The sequence below is a fragment of the Phoxinus phoxinus genome, assembly GCF_949152265.1.
Source record: "Phoxinus phoxinus genome assembly, chromosome: 10".
Classification (NCBI taxonomy): Eukaryota; Metazoa; Chordata; class Actinopteri; order Cypriniformes; family Leuciscidae; genus Phoxinus; species Phoxinus phoxinus.
In genome coordinates, this window is record NC_136885.1 from 21,491,124 (window position 1) to 21,510,107 (window position 18,984).

General features: G+C 37.1%; 1 protein-coding gene across 4 annotated transcripts in view; it reads left to right on the forward strand.

Moving 5' to 3' along the window:
- invs (inversin) overlaps positions 1-18,984 on the forward strand; it is a 32,988-nt gene that overhangs the window by 5,319 nt on the left and 8,685 nt on the right. For 2 of the 4 annotated variants that reach the window (XM_079625904.1, XM_079625901.1), the window contains exons 3-13: positions 1,087-1,171; positions 2,976-3,142; positions 5,359-5,532; positions 11,812-11,979; positions 12,074-12,254; positions 12,368-12,477; positions 13,640-13,811; positions 14,110-14,265; positions 15,959-16,188; positions 16,329-16,435; positions 18,297-18,506. In XM_079625904.1, the coding sequence (XP_079482030.1) occupies positions 1,087-1,171; positions 2,976-3,142; positions 5,359-5,532; positions 11,812-11,979; positions 12,074-12,254; positions 12,368-12,477; positions 13,640-13,811; positions 14,110-14,265; positions 15,959-16,188; positions 16,329-16,435; positions 18,297-18,506 (1,760 nt within the window). Of the gene's footprint in view, positions 1-578; positions 712-1,086; positions 1,172-2,975; positions 3,143-5,358; positions 5,533-11,811; positions 11,980-12,073; positions 12,255-12,367; positions 12,478-13,639; positions 13,812-14,109; positions 14,266-15,958; positions 16,189-16,328; positions 16,436-18,296; positions 18,507-18,984 lie in introns of those variants that run through there. The other 2 variants (XM_079625903.1, XM_079625902.1) reach the window with 2 other exon arrangements.

Here is an 18,984-nt window from a genome sequence, read left to right on the forward strand (position 1 = left end):
ACACACACACACACACACACACACACACACACACACACACACACAAACGTGCGGTGGGACGCAAACACGCTCGCCAGTACACGTACAGATAGAGCTCACGCGTACACCTTTGTCAAAGGCATCCCCCTGCTGTCTTTTTTCCACATCGTGATCCCAAAAGCAGACTGTGTGTGTGTGTGTGTGCATGCTTTTTTTGTGATGTCTGATTTCCTTCGTTTAAGTACGTAGAGTCATATAAAGCTGAATTATAGTGTATCGGAGAGCATTTAAAGGCTTTAATCAGAACATACACACACAAAAACACATGCTACCGAACTAGTTGTAACTCTTAGTAGTTTTATGAGTCTGCATTAACTAACCCCAATTACCCTCTCATGAGGTGCGTGAGAACAGAGCGGCTAATTAGTTGTGTCTGTGCGAGACGAGAAAGAATGGCAAAGAAAGGGGGAATGTATGACTGGGTTATAGTGCTCATTGAAAAAGTTATTTCTGCGGTCATAAACATGCTTGACACACATTTAGTGTGGATTTGTGTACGTAATTGATTTTTTTTTTAGTCTCTTGCAATATTGATGAGCATGAATAAGAGATGAGTTGGGGCAGGGTGTGTCCCAGTGGGGGATTTGCCCCCTCCCTGCTACTTCCTGTCTGAGGATTACCCAGAATTCCGGCTGAACCACTAAGAGTGGTTCAAAGGTTGATTCAGAAAGCGTGAGTTTAGATTCTAGGCCTATCCGCTTGTTAAGTCGTGAAGTAGGGAATACTGTTTCTGGGTCCAAGCCTCCATTCGTTTCAATTGAGAATTCCATCTTAACAGCAATTGATTTATCGATTTATTCATATCACACTTTTAAGCTAAGCTTTTAAAACGTTACAGGGTAAAAGTTAGGATCATGATTTTTTAGTAGTATTACAGCACACCATGAGTGTATATTAGCACCATTTGTTGTTTGGTTTCGGTATCTAATAGAGCGCTTGAACCCAGAAACAGTGACACTTGACGTCAGACATAACAAGCGGATAATCTTGATGTTCGGCCCCTGAGTAAACATATTGGATGACTGCTGATGTGTGTTTGTGCACCAGGCGATGCTGCTCCCCCAGAATCCATCTCAGGTGCATGCGGCCGCTGTGAATGGAGACAAGAACACCTTACAGAGACTGATCACAGGTATCACACATATTTCCATGCTTATAAAGTCCATGCTATTCACTATGTTTTCTATATCTGCGATATATCTTTAAAAAAAAGTTTTTAATTGGTTTTGAAATAAGTCTCTTTTGCTCACCAATGCTGCTTTATTTGATCAAAAAATATAGTGAATTATTAGTGTAATTACAGTGTAATTATCATTATAATTTAAGTTTTATTTAAGATATTTTAAAATGTAATTTATTAAAGTAATGGCAAAGCTGAATTTTTATTCAGAAATCATCCTACTATGCTGATTTGCTGCTCAAGAAACATTTCTCATTAGTATCAATGTTGAAAACAGTTGTGGCGTTTCATATATTTGTGGAAATTCTGATATTTGTTTTAGGATTATTTGATGAACAGAATATTCAAAAGAACAGCATTTATTTTGAAAAATAAATGATTAGTTTCAGTGTAAAAGTCTTCACTGTCACGTTTGATCAATTTAATGCATCCTTGCTGAATAAAAAAAACATACTGCCCCCAAACTTTTGAATGATATATCATATATATATGATATATATATCATTCAAAAGTTTGGGGGCAGTACGTTTTTTTTATTCAGCAAAGATGCATTCAATTCTTGCATATAAATATATATATATATGACACACTTTTTTATCCTTTTGACAATATTCAGCATATATATATATATATATATATATATATATATATATATATATATATATATATATAATATTTTAAAGTAAATATTCAATTTCAATTTCAAAGTAATATATATATGAAGACTTCAGATGCAAAAGCCTCTAAGTGCCATCTGAAATTTTCTTCTAGAATGATCATTTTTATCAAGCTTGTATGTTTATGTTCAGTAATTTCACTTTAATGCAAATGAAAATGACCTATTTCTCGTATAACTCAAATATACGAGCTTGATAAAAATGCTCATTTTAGAAGAAAATTTCAGATGGCACTTAGAGGCTTTTGCATCTGAAGTCTTCATATATATATATATATATATATATATATATATATATATATATATATATATATATATATATATATATATATATATATATATATATACATGTACATATTAATTTGAAATAGCTTAACATTTTATTTTTTCTTAACAGATAAATCTTGATTTCAACCAGTCGTTGTTACAAAGTACGTTCAAAATGTTTAATATGAGAATTAAAATACAGTAAAAATCTAGTTATGTAAAAAAATCTAAATTAAATTAGGAATAATGTTTAATAATTTTAATTTATATACACCATATTTTTTTAAGAATGTACTGAATTCATTGAGGAATTTATTTCTTGACCATTCAAGTTCATTCTTCTTTAGTATAAATATATTGTGTGACATTACATCTGCCATGTTGCATTGTATGTTTTTTTTTTTACCTAGGATGTACTAACCATGTACATAGGTTATTAGATAATTTACTCCGATACCAACAAATACCATTTAGCAATTTATGGAAGAACTTTGTGTAAAAAATCCTGCTCTGTTCACAGTTCTCATATTTTCAAATTTTATTTCCATGGCCTTATGGGATAGCAAAGTGTCCACTGGTTCACACTTCAAGTGTAAGTGTTGACGGTCAGTAGTAAACTTAATAAGCACACAAAAATACCATTAAAATCATTGCGAATATTGCTTAGTTTTATATCGCCAGCAACATCATCTACTATGAATATTCAATACATCACTACCCATTTCATTTTATATTAAGTGTTGATTCCAATAACAGGTTAGTGTTGACTCTCTTATGTGTGTGTGTGTGTGTGTGTGTGCTTTGTGTTCACAGCAGAGTCTAGTCTGCGGGACAGCGAGGATCAATTCGGCCGGACTCCTCTGATGTATTGTGTTCTGGCTGACCGCTTGGACTGTGCAGAGGTGCTGCTTAAGGCCGGCGCAGCCGTCAACAAGACTGACCACAGTCAGAGGACTGCACTGCACCTCGCAGCACAGAAGGTGACACACACACACACACACACACACACACACACACACACACACACACACACACACACACACACACACACAGCCGTCTGTCTCTGAGCTGACCCTGTTTCTGATAGACACTTACAAAAGGTTGTTGTTGTTGTTAGGATTTACTGCCCTCTAGTGTTTGTGATGTTGACACATTTCTCCCTGAGATTTAAATATGAGAGCGCTTGTATGTGTTATGGTATTTTGACTTAATAAACACAGGATGGTTTGAGTGAGACAAGAGGATTGGATAGGAGACCAGAGTGGAGAGGAAAGGAGAAGAGTGTGAGGAGAGGAAGACAGGGAGGGACTGGATTGATGGGTAACACTCTGACATCTAGATCAATAAGAGCTGTAGCTCAGGGATTAACAGTCTAATTGGGCTGGGAATAGAGACTGAGAACCCTGACACACACACACAAGGGCTCTCCCTGGAATGTTTTACACAGGAGCTAAGGAGGCCTGGGAGGATACTTGATGAGAGGGGAGGGCCATTCGCACTCAGACACTTTAGATGGATAAACAGCCTTCTCTATCCCAAACGCAGCCCAAGAATAAAGCAGTGGCTTTTTTTTTTTTACTCCATTTAGTTATTTTGCAGGCTTTGGATAATTTATCATTATAGTAAAATGCTGATAAAATATCTGCTTATATAATAATTCAGTCTAATGACTTAAAGTCAAAACGAAAAACTTAAAAGACTTAAAAGAAAGAAACTTGATTCTATTCAGTTTTCAGTTGTATATTGAAAGGGAGCAGATCTGAATGCAAACTTGCAGTCGATTGTAATACAGGAGGCAGGGTTAAAGCAGACTAAATGATGGGAGAAGTCGGGCATACTGTATGTCCGGACGGAGAAGTCAGTCGTTTCACCAGAAGATAGAGTTGCGATATTTTGATAAAAAATGATGAGGTCTAAAAATGTGCCTTTAAAAACGAATGCCTTGATGAATTGTTCACAAAAAGAACAATAACATGCATTTAGAAAGTAGTTAGGATGCATTTTAAAGGCGAAATATGTGATTTCTAGAGACACTAAATTAAATTGCAGAAATAATGAATATTTTCAAACAGGTTTTTTCTTCTCTTGCAAATACTCCCCCTGTCTGCCATTGGAAGGACAAAAAGATTGCTGTGTCAGGCTGGTTGGGATGTTTTGGTCACCCCTCAGTTTTTTCCTTTTTTTTGGTTACACTTCTGGGGAATTCAACTTACAAATACCTTTGGATATTAAGTACTGTCATGTGATCCCTCAGATATCATTCTAATATGCTGATTATCGTTGTGCTGGTTCAATATTTTTGTGAAAATATTTTTTTGTGACTTTTTGGGGAAATTAACTTGCATATTGCTTTCTTTGTTATGATATCCCAGATAACAGAAAGTACATAGAAAAAAATATAAACTTCAACTTAAAAGCAACACTAAAGAAGATTTTTTACCTTAAAATAATGTTTCCAAAATCGTTTCAGCGGTTCATCAAGTCGTAACAGGGTGAAAGGTACTTCTGCCTTCGCTTTGCGGTCCTATATCTGCTATAGCCACACTATGTAAGTTTGCCAGATCGGGTCGCGTTTCTGTAGTTCGTATGAGACATAAGAAAACTACAAATTTGGCTTGCTTTATGTCAAGCGTTACAATAGTCTTTATTTAGTTTTTCTTCGTTTCTGATGTCGCAATACATCATACTTTCATGAAATCATGCAACATACTCTACCTTCCCTGTGGACATCGTTCATTCCAAAGCCAGTGCTGGATAAACAGCGAGCGTGCGTGCGACAGTAAGCTGCGGTAGGCTAAATTATTTACGACAGCGGTAATGGACAATTCCGCTTCCAACCTTTAGGGCGACCGCAGAGGAAAAGTTCTTTAGTGTTGCTTTAAAGCATATAGTTTCACATTTTGCACAGGAGACATCCAAAAGAGGAGTACACCTAACTGAACTGAAATCATAATAATTCATAGTATTTTTGGGCCTTAACAGAAGCCAGACATAAACTTCCATCATCCACATGAACACCACAGTTCAACATATCATTGCATGGGCACCATCGGCAGCACCATAGTAAAAAAAAAAAAAAAAATCTTCATTAGTGTGTTGTGATCCTCCAATCATTACAAACAGACAAAATATTTCTGCAATTTATGTTAAAAGTTGTTGATTTGATTGTATTTTTGCATGTGCACATGCTTTTCAGGGCAACGTCCGTTTCATGAAACTCTTACTGTCGCGCCATGCCGATTGGCGTTTGAAGGATTTGGAGGAAATGACTCCATTGCACCTGGCAACCCGTCACTCGAGCTCCAAACCTCTGTCCCTGCTCCTCAAGCACATGGCACCTGGTGAGGTGGACACACAGGACAGGAATAAGGTACAGACACTACACATGCTCACTCACACACTCAGCGGCTCGTATATAGATGGCTTGGGTGGGGATCAGGGGTGAACGTGAGGTTAGGTGGTGTGTGTATGTGTTCGTGTGTGTTTGTGGTTGTATATATGCTGTAAAGCAGCAGGGGGTCTGTGCACCCTCTGATGTTTCTCTGGAGGATATGAGCTCTGTTTAAATTGTCTAATAAAATATATTTTCTCAGAGCTGCTGCGAGAGCTTGCCAGGCGCCTACAAGGCTCAGGATCTGATCGCAATGTTAACCTTATGTGTGTGTGTGGAGTGACGGTCACACTCCCTGCATGCCAAAGACGTCTTCCACGAATCACAGAGACCAACCCAAATTCACAACAAAGACGATTTGTATGGATTCCACCTCAGAATAAAAAATATAGCAGATAATTGTGAGATAAATCTTAAAATAACAAATAAATTCCCATTGTGTGATAAAATAAATAAAATTGCCATTACAAGTAATAAAGTCACAATTACAAGAAACAAAGTCTCATTTACAATAAATAGTTGCAATTATGAGAAATAAAGTTTGGGGTTGGTAAGATTTGTTTATGTTTTTGAAAGTCTCTTAAGCTCATTAAGGTTGCATTTATTTGAGAAAAATACAGTAAAAACAGCAATATACAGTAAAAAAAAGTGAATATATTTTAAAGAGTAATTTATTCCTGCGATGGCAAAGCTGAATTGTTTAGTGAATCTTCAGTGTCACATGATCCTTCAGAAATGATTCTAAATTATATATTTGGTCAACATTTCTTCTTACAAATGATTTTCTTATTTCTTCAGTGTTGAAAACAGTTTTTGCTGTTTAATATTTTTTTTGGGAAACCTTGATACATTTTCTTCAGGATTATTTGAAGAAGAGAAAGTTTAAAAAGAACAGCATTGATTTAGAAATCTTTTCTGACATTATAAATGTTTTTACAGTCAATGAAAAAATAGAAATAAATAAGAAATAATGTCACAATCATAAGATATAAAGTAAATCAGGCAGAAACAGACATTCATAGATATGTGCCGTACGGGTTCGATGATACTGGAAAGAGTTTCATTACTGGTTGGCACTGCTGTTGTACTTTACTGAAATATTTGTACTGAGCTATAATACTGGTAATAATAATAGCTATAGTACTAGGATTAGCAAACAGAGACATGGGCGTCAGTTTGGTTTGAAATGTGCTGGGGACAGAGACGCATTCGGAAGTGCATTTTCAGAAGTGCTGGGTACAATGAAGCATTAATTTTTTTTATCGTTCGCTTAGGTCATGTTTTGAAAGACGATGTCCTGAAGCTTACTAATGTAAGCTCTGCAAGCTACTAGCCTATGCAGTGGCGGCGTTTCACAAAAACCTAGTAGGCCTATGGCATTCCGTCTGGCAGAGGCGGCAATTGCCTGGGGCCCCGCATTTTAAGGGGGCCCCCGAGGGCTGATCATTTAAACAATCAGAAATATTAATATAAAGACGCAGCAACATCAGTGGGGCCCCTCGCTACTGCTTTTACCCTTTTCAAACTGGTGCAGCGCTTAGGCCTACTCGCGGTAGGTAGAAAATGCATGATTTGATTTGTTAAACATGAAAAGGGCTTATCCGTCTGGCATGGCAGCTCGCTCTAACTTTAACCTAGATAAATGTTCGCTATTAGCCTATATGGATATTAGGTGCATAAAGTGTGTGTGCGGAGTGTGCGCGCACTGCATGGCACGCGTCGGCGCGAACACTTGCATTTTCCTATCAACAGAGGAAACAACTTTAAATACTCAATCTTTTTTGAGGTCCAAAAGGAATAACGCATCAGTCGCAAGTAGCCTACTTTTATTTGGGTGAACTCACAATTACAAGAAAACGTTGTGCTTTTGTAAAATAAAATAAAACAAACAGGGCGCGCTATAGCCTAATTATCTCCATGGCGTGAACTAGAGCGCGTCTCAATAATGAACTGAAATGCAGTGTATAGCCTCAAAAACGTGATGAATATTTCTATATAAAGCTCGAAATATCCACTTTTAAACGAAAAAATTTGAATCGAAAGCAAATACCGGCTGATTAGGCTGTCCATATGAAAGGTGCATTTCTATCTAAAGGCGCATCCACTTTACAGTGGAGATGTATATAGATATGTTTAGAGCCGACATTGATTTAGAAATATATATTTTATTAATAAACAATAAAAATGTCTCATTATTTTTCAGACATATTATCATTAGTCTGCTTTTGCCGGTGCTTTGCGGCAAGATTTATGCATGCGCTTGAGCGCGGATTAGGCTATATTCCTCCATACACTCATTATTTAAGCAGAAATGAATATAAACGTGAGAAAAAAATAAAACCAGCTCCACAGAACATAAAATATAAATTTTATTAATAATTTTATGTAGTTCGCATTTATGAGGAAAAAACAATGTTACGGACGTGACCGCTCTGAAATCGGCACTAAAATATGCTTTAAAACTTTCACAGACCTCAATCAGAAAGCACAAAGCCTTTCTTGAAAGTGAATTTCGTTTTGTATTAATTGTATTTTAATTTTAATTAATGTTTCATCAACCAATTGCCTGGATTTAATAAATAATAAGTAAAGCAGATAATAGCCTAGATATCACGACGACACGGAGGCGCCTGCGCATGAACTGGAGCTCGTCTCATAAATGAACCGAAACTCAGCACAGCCTACTTGCCTCACAGTCCTGAGAAATATATATATTATCTACAGAACGCTTGAAATCATACTTTTTAAACAGAACAATTCAAAACGAAAGAAAACTAGGCTATGTTATCTGTATGAAATGTGCATTTTTCTCTGCCGCGTTCATCGTCAACTTCATCTTTGCAGCGACACAGAAAACACTTGTTTATTAATAAAAATGTCTCCTTGCTATATTTGACATATTCAGATTACTTTTGCCAGTTCTTTGTGGCAGCTTTTAGGTGCTTTATTGGCAGCGTCACCCTTAGGCCTATATGTTAGGCTAGGCTACATGAACGGGTCACCACTGCATCAGCACCGAATTTCTTTTTATTTTATTTTTAAATCCCCCAAAAAATCGTGATACGAACTGAATCGTGGGTCAAAAATCGTGATACGAACCGAATCGTGGGTTTGGTGTATCGTTACAGCCCTACTAGCAACCCTAAAAAGTGGTGGGTACAAAATGACTCATGACGAAATCTGGTGGGTACGTGTCCCCCCGTCCCCCCCGAAATCGACGCCTATGAACAGAGACTAGTCAAAGTCAAAGTTTTTCAAAGTCGCCATAGAGCAAAAGGAGAGGTTGGAGAGATGTGTATATGGGCCCCGTGCTTTCCTGGGAAACACTGCTATCAACTGCTCCAGATTACCAGACCACATGCAGCTTTATTCACTTTGGCTCCAATTACTGTAAACATTCACCCCAGTTTACTTTCCGATGATCTACGCACATACAGCGACTCTTTAGATACGCCGTCATTTAAAATCTCATTCCACAGACAAACTGCTCAAAGCTACCAGGGTTATTAAGGCTCCTGTTTTAAATCATTATTCTCTGTGTGTGTGTGTGTGTGTGTGTATGGTTGTGATTACGCTAGCATGAGTGTGTGTGCGTGTGCACACTGTGGTTGTATCAGTGCTCCCATTGAGTCACATAAGGGAGTTTTGTTTGCAGGCCTTTATCCGTCTGTTGGTTTTGTAATAATTTCATAAGCAGAATCATGATTTCTCGTGATGAGGCTTGTTCTGTGGCCAGATGCAAAAAATAGCTCATCTAGTGCGTCTTCAGTCTTCACTTTCCACATTGGCTGTTTGTAAGTTGCTGAGGAAACTTGAGTGATGGATGAAGAGAGAAGGGCATTTGTGCTTTTGAGGTAGCCTTTTTCAAAATCAAGTTTGAAATCAAACGTTATGGTGAAGATGGTTGACCAAGCTTGCTCCTGCTGGTTAAGCTTGTGAAGAAGCTGGAGACCAGCATCTATTTAAATGTAACCATTTAGCTACAATTCATCCAAAGTCACTTACAAATGAGGAAAATGAGGAAAAGCTCAAGCTATTTATCAGACAGAAAGAATTCAAAAATATTAGTAATACTGACAAGAATGAATTTTGACCTCTGACTACAAGGAGTCTCAAGCTAAGAGGGCCAAACTGGCCTGACACACACACACAAAACGCATTTGGAAATCTACAACTGATGTAGTTTTACAAATTATATATAATCAAACAGGGATTTAATGTGTGCATCTGAGATACTGCTGTATCATAACTCAAACCTTGAAAAAAGTTTTGTCAGGCACTTGACAATCACATTTGCAAAATATAAAATTTAAATTAGAAAGTATAATTTTAAATTAAATTTTATTCAAGTTAAAATTGTAATGTCTACTTTTAAATGTAACATTTTTAATGTTAGTTTAAATTCATTTACATGTAATTGAATTTAAACTTTATGCTTTATAGCTTTAAATTAAAATGTAAAATTGAAACTTATAAGTACCACTTTAAAGGAGACATATTATGCCGCTTTCCACAGTATTGTAATATAAGTCTCTGGTGTCCCCAGAATGTGTCTGTGAATTTTCAGCTCAAAATACCTCACCGATAATTTATTATACCTTGTCAAATTTGCCCCTATTTGGGTGTGAGTAAAAACATATGTTTGTGTGTGTCCCTTTAAATGCAAATGAGCTGCTGCTCCACACCCCCTCTCCAGAAGAGGGCGGAGTCTTTACAGCTCGTGCTTCCGATACTCTGGCAACAACAAAACTGGAGAATGTCACGCAGCCGAAATGTCAGAAATGGTCAGTAGCAGTGTTCAGCCTTATATGTTTGAACTGGAGTTTGATACTGATGAAGAGACTCTTTTAGAATGCAACTGGACGTTTCTGAATGGTTAGTGAATAATACATTTATGTACATTTATTAAGTTTATTCAACTCATCGACTAACATTAATCTAAATCTTTCAGAAACAACTTTTGTGCAAATCAAGCATTGAACTGACCCTCGTTTGTGAAGCAGTCCGGTGTAAAATTATTTGCTCAAAGTCAAAGACATACCACTTTAACGACTTTCTCTGGCACATTTCCTTCATGAATGAAGTTCAACCACGGTGTTCTCAGTGGCTCAGATGCCGGGAGTCTATGGAGACTCTTATGTTCGTTGGTACATCCAATAACAGAACATTTGTAATGTTTTTTTGGCGTAGACATTGTATATCTCCTGCTGCTACAGTGAGGAAACAGAAATGGCGGACTGCTGAGGCTCACTCAGAGCGGGATCTATGCTAATAGGGCGGGGCTTCAGTAGGGGTAAATCTGGAACTGCTCGTTTGGAGAGACTGTTTATGATTTTTGGGGAAAATAAAAAAAGGAGTGTGTGGATTTTTACCATTATAGGCTGGTTGTTTTAAGTTGAGTAAAATTCAAAACTAATTTTTTTAAAATTAATTTAAACTTAAAGGGTAACTAAACCCTTAAAACAACTTTTTTTAATTTAATGATCTGTAAGACTGGGACTTTATTAATGCTGTTCATTGATTCAAGTAAATTCGTTGACATTTGGGTAAAAAGTGTTTTAATTCTACAATATATGGTGTAAACAATTCTGAGTGCTGCCCTCTTCAGGTTGAACGGTGGCTACTGCAGTTGAATTTTCCTATTGGATGTTGTGGTACTGCGTGATGTAAGCAGGTACCAGCTCACCACGCCCTTGCCTACAGAGAGATGTGTCTCAGGTGCAAGCCCGCCCCCCTCCTCTCCACTTTTCCAGCATTAAATATTGCCAGTGGGTGGAGTCAGGCTCTGACCAGGCTTTGAGTTACCCTTTATATAAATACATTTATTTATTTATATATTATGTTTTCAGCAACTAATAAGAGTGTAATACTATCAGCTTTGCTTGACACATTTGACCTTCCAGTTTCCCTCTAAAATCAACATAAATATGTGAAAAAGAAAAATCCACCTATTCGGTCTGGGCCTGGTGGTATTGTGGTTAAAGAAGGTGTTGACCCTCAAAGCCCAGAGGAAACTGGCCAACTAGTTTGATGTGATATGATAAAGAAAGAATGCCAGCACTCCTTAATTGATGTTTTTGGAAAAGCGCCATAATGTTATTTTCTTGATTGCAGTTCATTGACAGCTCGGTAGCTGTGATCACATTAAACCCCAATTTGCTTGAAGGCCATGAAGCAGCTCTGTAGCCACAGTGTAACACGAGTGAACAGTAAAACTGGAAATGTAATCTTTGAAATTGAATGTTGTTTGTTCTACAGCAGACAGCGCTGCACTGGAGCGCCTTCTACAATCACCCCGAGCATGTTAAGCTGCTGATCAAGCACGACTCAAACATCGGGATACCAGACAGCGAGGGCAAGATCCCTCTACACTGGGCGGCACATAACAAACACCCCAATGCCACACGTACGGTGCGCTGTATCCTGGTGAGTCCACACTCATAGCCTCACTAGTACTCTTCACTCTTAAAGTAAACGATTACAGTATCGTTGGTATGTACCCCATTTGTGTATATTGTAGGAAGCTGCTCCCACCGAGTCTCTGTTGAACTGGCAGGACTATGAGGGACGCACCCCTTTGCACTTTGCAGTGGCTGATGGGAATGAGGCGGTGGTTGAGGTCCTGACTTCATACGAGGGTTGCAGCGTGACAGCCTATGACAATCTGTTCAGGACACCACTGCACTGGGCGGCGCTGCTGGGTACACACATTTACACTCATGCACATGTATAATTTGACTACTTAAAGCAATTATTTGGAATTTCAAATAATTTGCTGTAAGTGTAGATACAGGGTTTGTATGTGTTTGTGTAGGTCATGCAAAGATTGTCCACCTCCTGTTGGAGAGGAACAAGTCTGGGATGATCCCATCAGACAGTCAGGGAGCAACACCTCTGCACTATGGAGCTCAGAGCAACAATGCTGTAAGAACAATGCTGTTTTTTGAGTGTGTAAAATGACATCTAGTTTGATTGGAACATGAATGTTTTGCTTTTCATTTGTTTCTTTTCATTTGGGTCCATCAAATCTATTGGAAAAGGTTGTGACTAAACATCAATTTAATAGTTTTGTTCATTCATATATGCGCAAACAAATATAAATATGCTCCTTTATATGTTCATTTGTTCATTTATTCAATTATTTATTTATACAAATAATTTATACATTAAAATGATTCATTATGTAATGTGTATATATATATATATATATATATATATATATATAACACACACACACACACACACACACACACACACACACACAAATACATGTTCATTCATTCATTTATATATACAAACAAATATAAATATATTCCTTTGTTTGCTAATTTTATACATGTATTTAGTTATACACATAAAAATAAAATGTATGTTTATATATATATACAACCAAATATAAAAATGTTCATTCATTCATTTTACAATTTATTTATATATACAAAAATATTCTTTTGTTAATTTTTTATTTATTTATACACATAAAACTATTCATTTTGTAAAAAGTATAAATTCACGACCAAATATAAAAATGTTAATTAATTTATTAATTTATACACATACAAATATATAAAACATTTGGTGGATTATTAATTGCAATTAATTAGTTTGCTTGTCCATTTATTTATTTATTTATTTAATTATTAATTCATTTATTTACATATTTATATATACACAAATATAAATATACTTGCCAGACGATTTATTAATAGAATTATTATTATTCATTTATTTGTTTGTTTAATTCATTTAAGACTAGGTACACTTGTTCATTTTATTCAAATAATGTATTCATATATTTACATACAAATATAATTATGCATTTTTAAATTGGGATTATTAGTAGTTTTATTTGTTTATTTATTTTTTATATACATAGAAATATGATTTGGGATTATTAGTAAGAAATGTTTTTGTTTGAACATTGGTGTGTTTTATGAGATTATGGTTATTGCTGCCATTTTATATGATCAATATAAGCTATTCGAGGCAAACCTATCGCTATAACAAATTGCCTGTGGCATCCTATTGCTTTATTTATTTGGTTCTATGTGATTTTACCTATTTATTGTGTGTTCTGTCTGTTAAGGACACAGTTGCAGTGTTCCTAAAACACCACTCTGTGCGCGATGAGCCCGATCTGGAGGGACGAACAGCCTTCATGTGGGCTGCTGGGAAGGGCAGCGATGATGTCATCAAAATTATGCTGGATCTGAAAAAGGACCTGGACATCAACATGACTGACAAATATGGAGGGACAGGTGTGTGAGAGAATTACACACTCACACACACACACTCAGATTGTCATTTTGAACACAATTACCCATTCCTGGCCTAAACTGGTTAGTTTCAGCTCAGATCAGTGATAATTGCATTTTCTCTTCAATCAAGCAATTAACAAGCCATTTCCAATGTATGTACCCCCCATACAGCCATAACAAGAGTTGACGGTTTGTTCGCTGTCTTCATGTGCTCCTTTGTGTGTGTGTGTGTGTGTGTGTGTGTGTGTGTGTGTGTGTGTGTGTGTGTGTGTGTGTGTGTGTGTGTGTGTGTGTGTAGCACTTCATGCGGCTGCTCTCTCAGGGCATGTGTCCACTGTGCGCTTGTTGCTAGAGCAGGGAGCCATGGTGGATCCGCTGGACGTAATGAAACACACGCCTCTGTTTCGTGCTTGTGAGATGGGCCATAGAGATGTCATCCTAACACTGATCAAAGGTTTGTAACAGCATACATGCCCTTTTATCCTCCCTATAGACAATGCTGACCAGGAAAATAATACAATGCAAAAAAACTTTCCTGATTTATTATAGACTATTTTTCATATAAATTAACACTCTACATTATGAAAACTGGTAAAATAATATACTTCTCTCATCAATTAAAACAGTGAAATTCCTAATAGTAATTTCAATAATTCCAAAATACATTCATGTTTTTCTATTAAGACAACAGCAACAAAAAAAGGACGAAAAAAGAGATCACAAGCAATATAGTTGAAATTTAGATTTAATATAGTTCATCACTAAAGGTTTGATGACAGATTTATCGTAGGCTCGCAGCAAACAGCACAAGCGTTGAAGGAAGAAAGACTGAATCAATGACACTTTAATTTGAGCAGAATAAACTCTAAACTCCAGCTTGCATGTTTGTCTGTTGCTAAGTTTGGAACCGCTTATTACCATATATCTCTTAACATTTTTTTTCATTGAAACATGATAAAGGTAATCTGAGTAGTACTATATACTAGTATATAGTTCTAAATTTAGCATGTGTTTTCAGATAATCCGAGAGAACACGTGTGGTTGCCAGATTGCAAAGATTAAGGGTGTATTCACACCAGTCTTGTTTGGTTCGATTGATTCGAACTCAAGTTCGTTTCCCCCCTTGGTGCGGATCTTTTGGGTAGGTGTGAATACAGCAATCGCACTCGGGTCGGACCAAACAACCGTACCGAGTCCCAGCTGAAGAGGTGGTCTCGGTTCTGTTCCAAACGAACTCTGGTACGGTTCGAATTTCTGTCCAATAAAAGTGTGATCTTAGCACACGTGTGGTTTTGTTTACAAATTTGGTTCAAAAAGGGCAGTGTGAAAGCAAACCACACCAAACAAACAAAAAATCAACATTGTATTTGGTTCGAACCAAAGCAAGTAAACTAGCGGACTTTGCTGGTGTGAATACACCCTAAGTAAAACACCAGGCAGACAATTTATCCTTTTAAGAGAAAAGCTCTGATTGGGGTCTTGACATCTGGCAACCGCAAGCATGAAAGCTTGTAGAGGCTTGTTAAAAACAGTCCACATTTTTTTTTTTTTTTTTTTTTTTTTATAGTTATTTTTTAACTACATTTTAGTCTTGTCTTTTTTTCGTCAACAATATTCCATGTTGATATAGTCACAGTTATCGTTTAAGGATGTTTGTGTCTCATTTTAGTCATGCAAAAAAAGGTCTTTGACGAACATTTTTATTAATAAATTTCAATAAGAAAATGAACACTGGTTCAAAGTCTGTTCAAAATAATTAGTTAAATTGTTTTTGCCTGCTTTTATTATTTTGTATTTATTTATTTATACATTGGTGTAATTTATCTCATTGATATTATGATTCTGTGCCTTTATTCCACAATGAGCTGCTTTTGCTTCAATGGTCATGTTATTTAAATTTATAACATAAAATTCAACGCAAGCAATCGGTTTTGTAATTAAAACTTTTTTATTTTAGACACATGCCAGCAGATCACATTCCTTTCTAGACAGCTTCGTTTATCATGATTGTAGTGTTCTTGTAGTGTTAAGCATTGCTTTAGTTATTTTGAAAACTTCTGTTGGTCCAAATGTGCAAACACATCTCTGTTTAAAATACACCAGTTCCCAGAGTGCTCATGGTAAATCTGCATCTTGAATATGTTTAGGAGGGGCACGTGTTGATCTGGTAGACATAGACGGCCACTCTGCGCTGCACTGGGCGGCTCTGGGCGGTAATGCAGAGGTATGTGAGGTGCTGATGGAGAACGGGATCAGTCCTAACCTTCAGGACCACGCTGGACGAACTCCCCTGCAGTGTGCGGCATATGCCGGCTACATCAACTGCATGGCCTTGCTCATTCAGCATGATGCAGATCCCAATATCCAGGACAAGGAGGTATGATTGTAAAGCAATCCAACACTGAGAACATGTACTGGCCATTACCCATGAGCGGCCTGCTTGAGATGTAAAAAAGAGAGCGACTCTTTTAAAAAAGAGAGAAGAAGTCTGATTTTTGTGTACGTTTATGTGTTAAGGGGAGAACCGCGCTCCACTGGTCTTGTAATAACGGTTATCTGGATGCTGTGAAGCTGCTTTTGGGGTGTGGGACATTCCCCAACCATATGGAGCACACTGAGGAGAGGTAACAAACATTCACACATGCACACTGTTCTTGTGGTGTGGCCTAGTGGTTACAGATCAGATGTTCTTATTTAAACCATTCAAATGTTTGGGGTTAGTAAGAAATTAATACTTTTATTCAGCAAGGATGCAATAAATGTTTCAAAATTGAGAGAATTCTTTGTAACACTATAAATGTCTTCACTAATTCAAATAAATGCTGTTCTTTGGAACTTTCTATTCATCAAAGAATCCAGATTTTTTTTTATTAAGCAGCACAACTGTTTCCACACAAATATTAAGCAGCACAACTGTTTTTAACATTGATAATAATAAGAAATCAGCATATTAGAATGATTTCTGAAGGATCATGTGACACTGGAGTAATGATGCTGAAAATTTGAGAAGCGTTTGTCTAGAACGCTTACAAATACAATACAAATGACAAAAAACAAATACATAGAACAGGAGAGAGGCCGCACTATGCATAAATAGTCTTTTTATTTGCAAAAAAACAAATACAGCAATACAAACCACGCCCGTGCAAGTTACACCTCCCGCGAAGAAACAAGCGTGGATGTCACTGACTAAAACAATCTTTTGAAGTAAACAATTTTATGTATGAAAGGTTTGTAAGGCTAGCTTATATTGCGTTCATACTTATGAAGTATGAAATAACAGCTATTTGTAAAACATCAAATAAATTATACAATCAAATTAATAAAGTCTCAGGGTAATTATATCTAAAAACCTACCCCAAACCTTACCCTAAATCTACCCCTTCCATAAAATGTACATTTACTGTAGAGTTTCATTGTTAAAATACATTAAAAACGGAGGAAAACAAACAGGATGACTTTCTATGTAATCCGATCTGTGTGCCTTCACAAGGTGGCGATAGTGAAGCTTAGTGAAGATATGTACTAGTGACAGTGGCTGCGTCCGAAATCGCATACTCTCTTGAGTAGGTACTTATTTTGAATAAGTAATTACTTCATGACCGCTAAAAAAGTATGTTCTATTTAGTTGTAATGTGTGTAGTTTGAATGTAATCTGGACATACTACATTTGCCATGTCGTCCTTATAACGTGTACTACCAGCATCAATTACGTCGGTTCACTGCCGTTTACAAATCCTCTCCCGTGGCCTCATGGGATAGTAAAATGTCCATCGTATGTATGCATGCGTCAGAATCTCGCTGGAAAAAGTGCTTTCTGGGTACTTTTTGCCTACTCTTTTATGAGTACTGTGAAATCGGACATACTTCTTTTGTCACATTCTCATTTTCATCTACTATATAGTAGATAAGTATGTCATCAGAGGGGCTCTGATGACATCCCGAATGGCAGTTTCATTGTAGGGGGGTGTAACTTGTAGAACTGCAGGAAGGAAAACTCAGCTTTGCCCTCAAAGGAATAAATTACATTTTAAAAAATATTCAAATAAAAAACTCTTTTTATTTGCAGTAATATTTTACAAAATTACTGTTTTGATAGCCTGGTTGACACGATAGTTGTAACTGAGAGTGGGTCTGGGGAAGGTTCATTCACAGCCCATTTCCAAAGGGGCGTCACCAACGGATGTCGCTCAAATGCCTCTGGGTGCAATTGGATAGACCTAAAACCAATCAGAGCGATCGTCATCGTGTAAAGCCCGCCTCAACGTTTGTGATTGGTGCCTCGATTTGGAAAAATTGGAAATGGGCTTGAATGGGCTCTTGGCCAGACGGACTTTGCAGAGCAAATCTCAAATTTGCCGGGAGTTCGTCAGGGTTTTTAAAATATCTTACTAACCCCAAACTTGCTATATAAATGTTAAATATAATATATTTTTTTTGAAGTCCGTGGCATCAACAGGTTTAAAACCCCCTGTGTTATACTAGGTACACTCCTCTAGACTATGCCCTGCTGGGGGAGCATCAGGAACTGACCCAGTTTCTATTGGAGCATGGAGCTCTGTCCATCGCCGCCATCCAGGACATCGCCGCCTCATCCATCCAGGCTCTTTACAAAGGCTACAAGGTCCGACGGGCCTTCAAAGAACGCAAGAAGCTCCTCATGAGACATGAACAACTACGCAAGGACGTTGCAAAGTAAGACTCGCGTAAACACACATAGGTTCTTCTGCCTTGAAGAGAAAGAGATAAATGGTGGGGTGCAAATATTCTCTTACCCACAATCCAGTGCTGATTGATGTGGCTACTCTGATCTGTGGAGCTGACATGGAATGTTTGCATGAATATAATACGTGTTGTTTAATTATGTGTGTTTGCTCTGAACCAGCTCATCTATCTACCTGCCTGCTGAGGAATATGAGCATCAATTTCTTGCTGTCAATAATGGAAATAGATGAGACGATAGAGAGAGAAAGAGCGCAAGAGAGATTCACTCATTCTCCCCGCTTTTCTGTTAATTGGGCAACACTCAGCTGCTCAACAGCTTGACATTTAGAGTCTGTCAGCTCTGAGGATGAATGAATACACACATACACAGATTGGAATATGTTCTTCTCTCTTTTCCAGGCTCTGCATACTCACATTAACATACATCCTCTAAACTTGTTTGCATAGT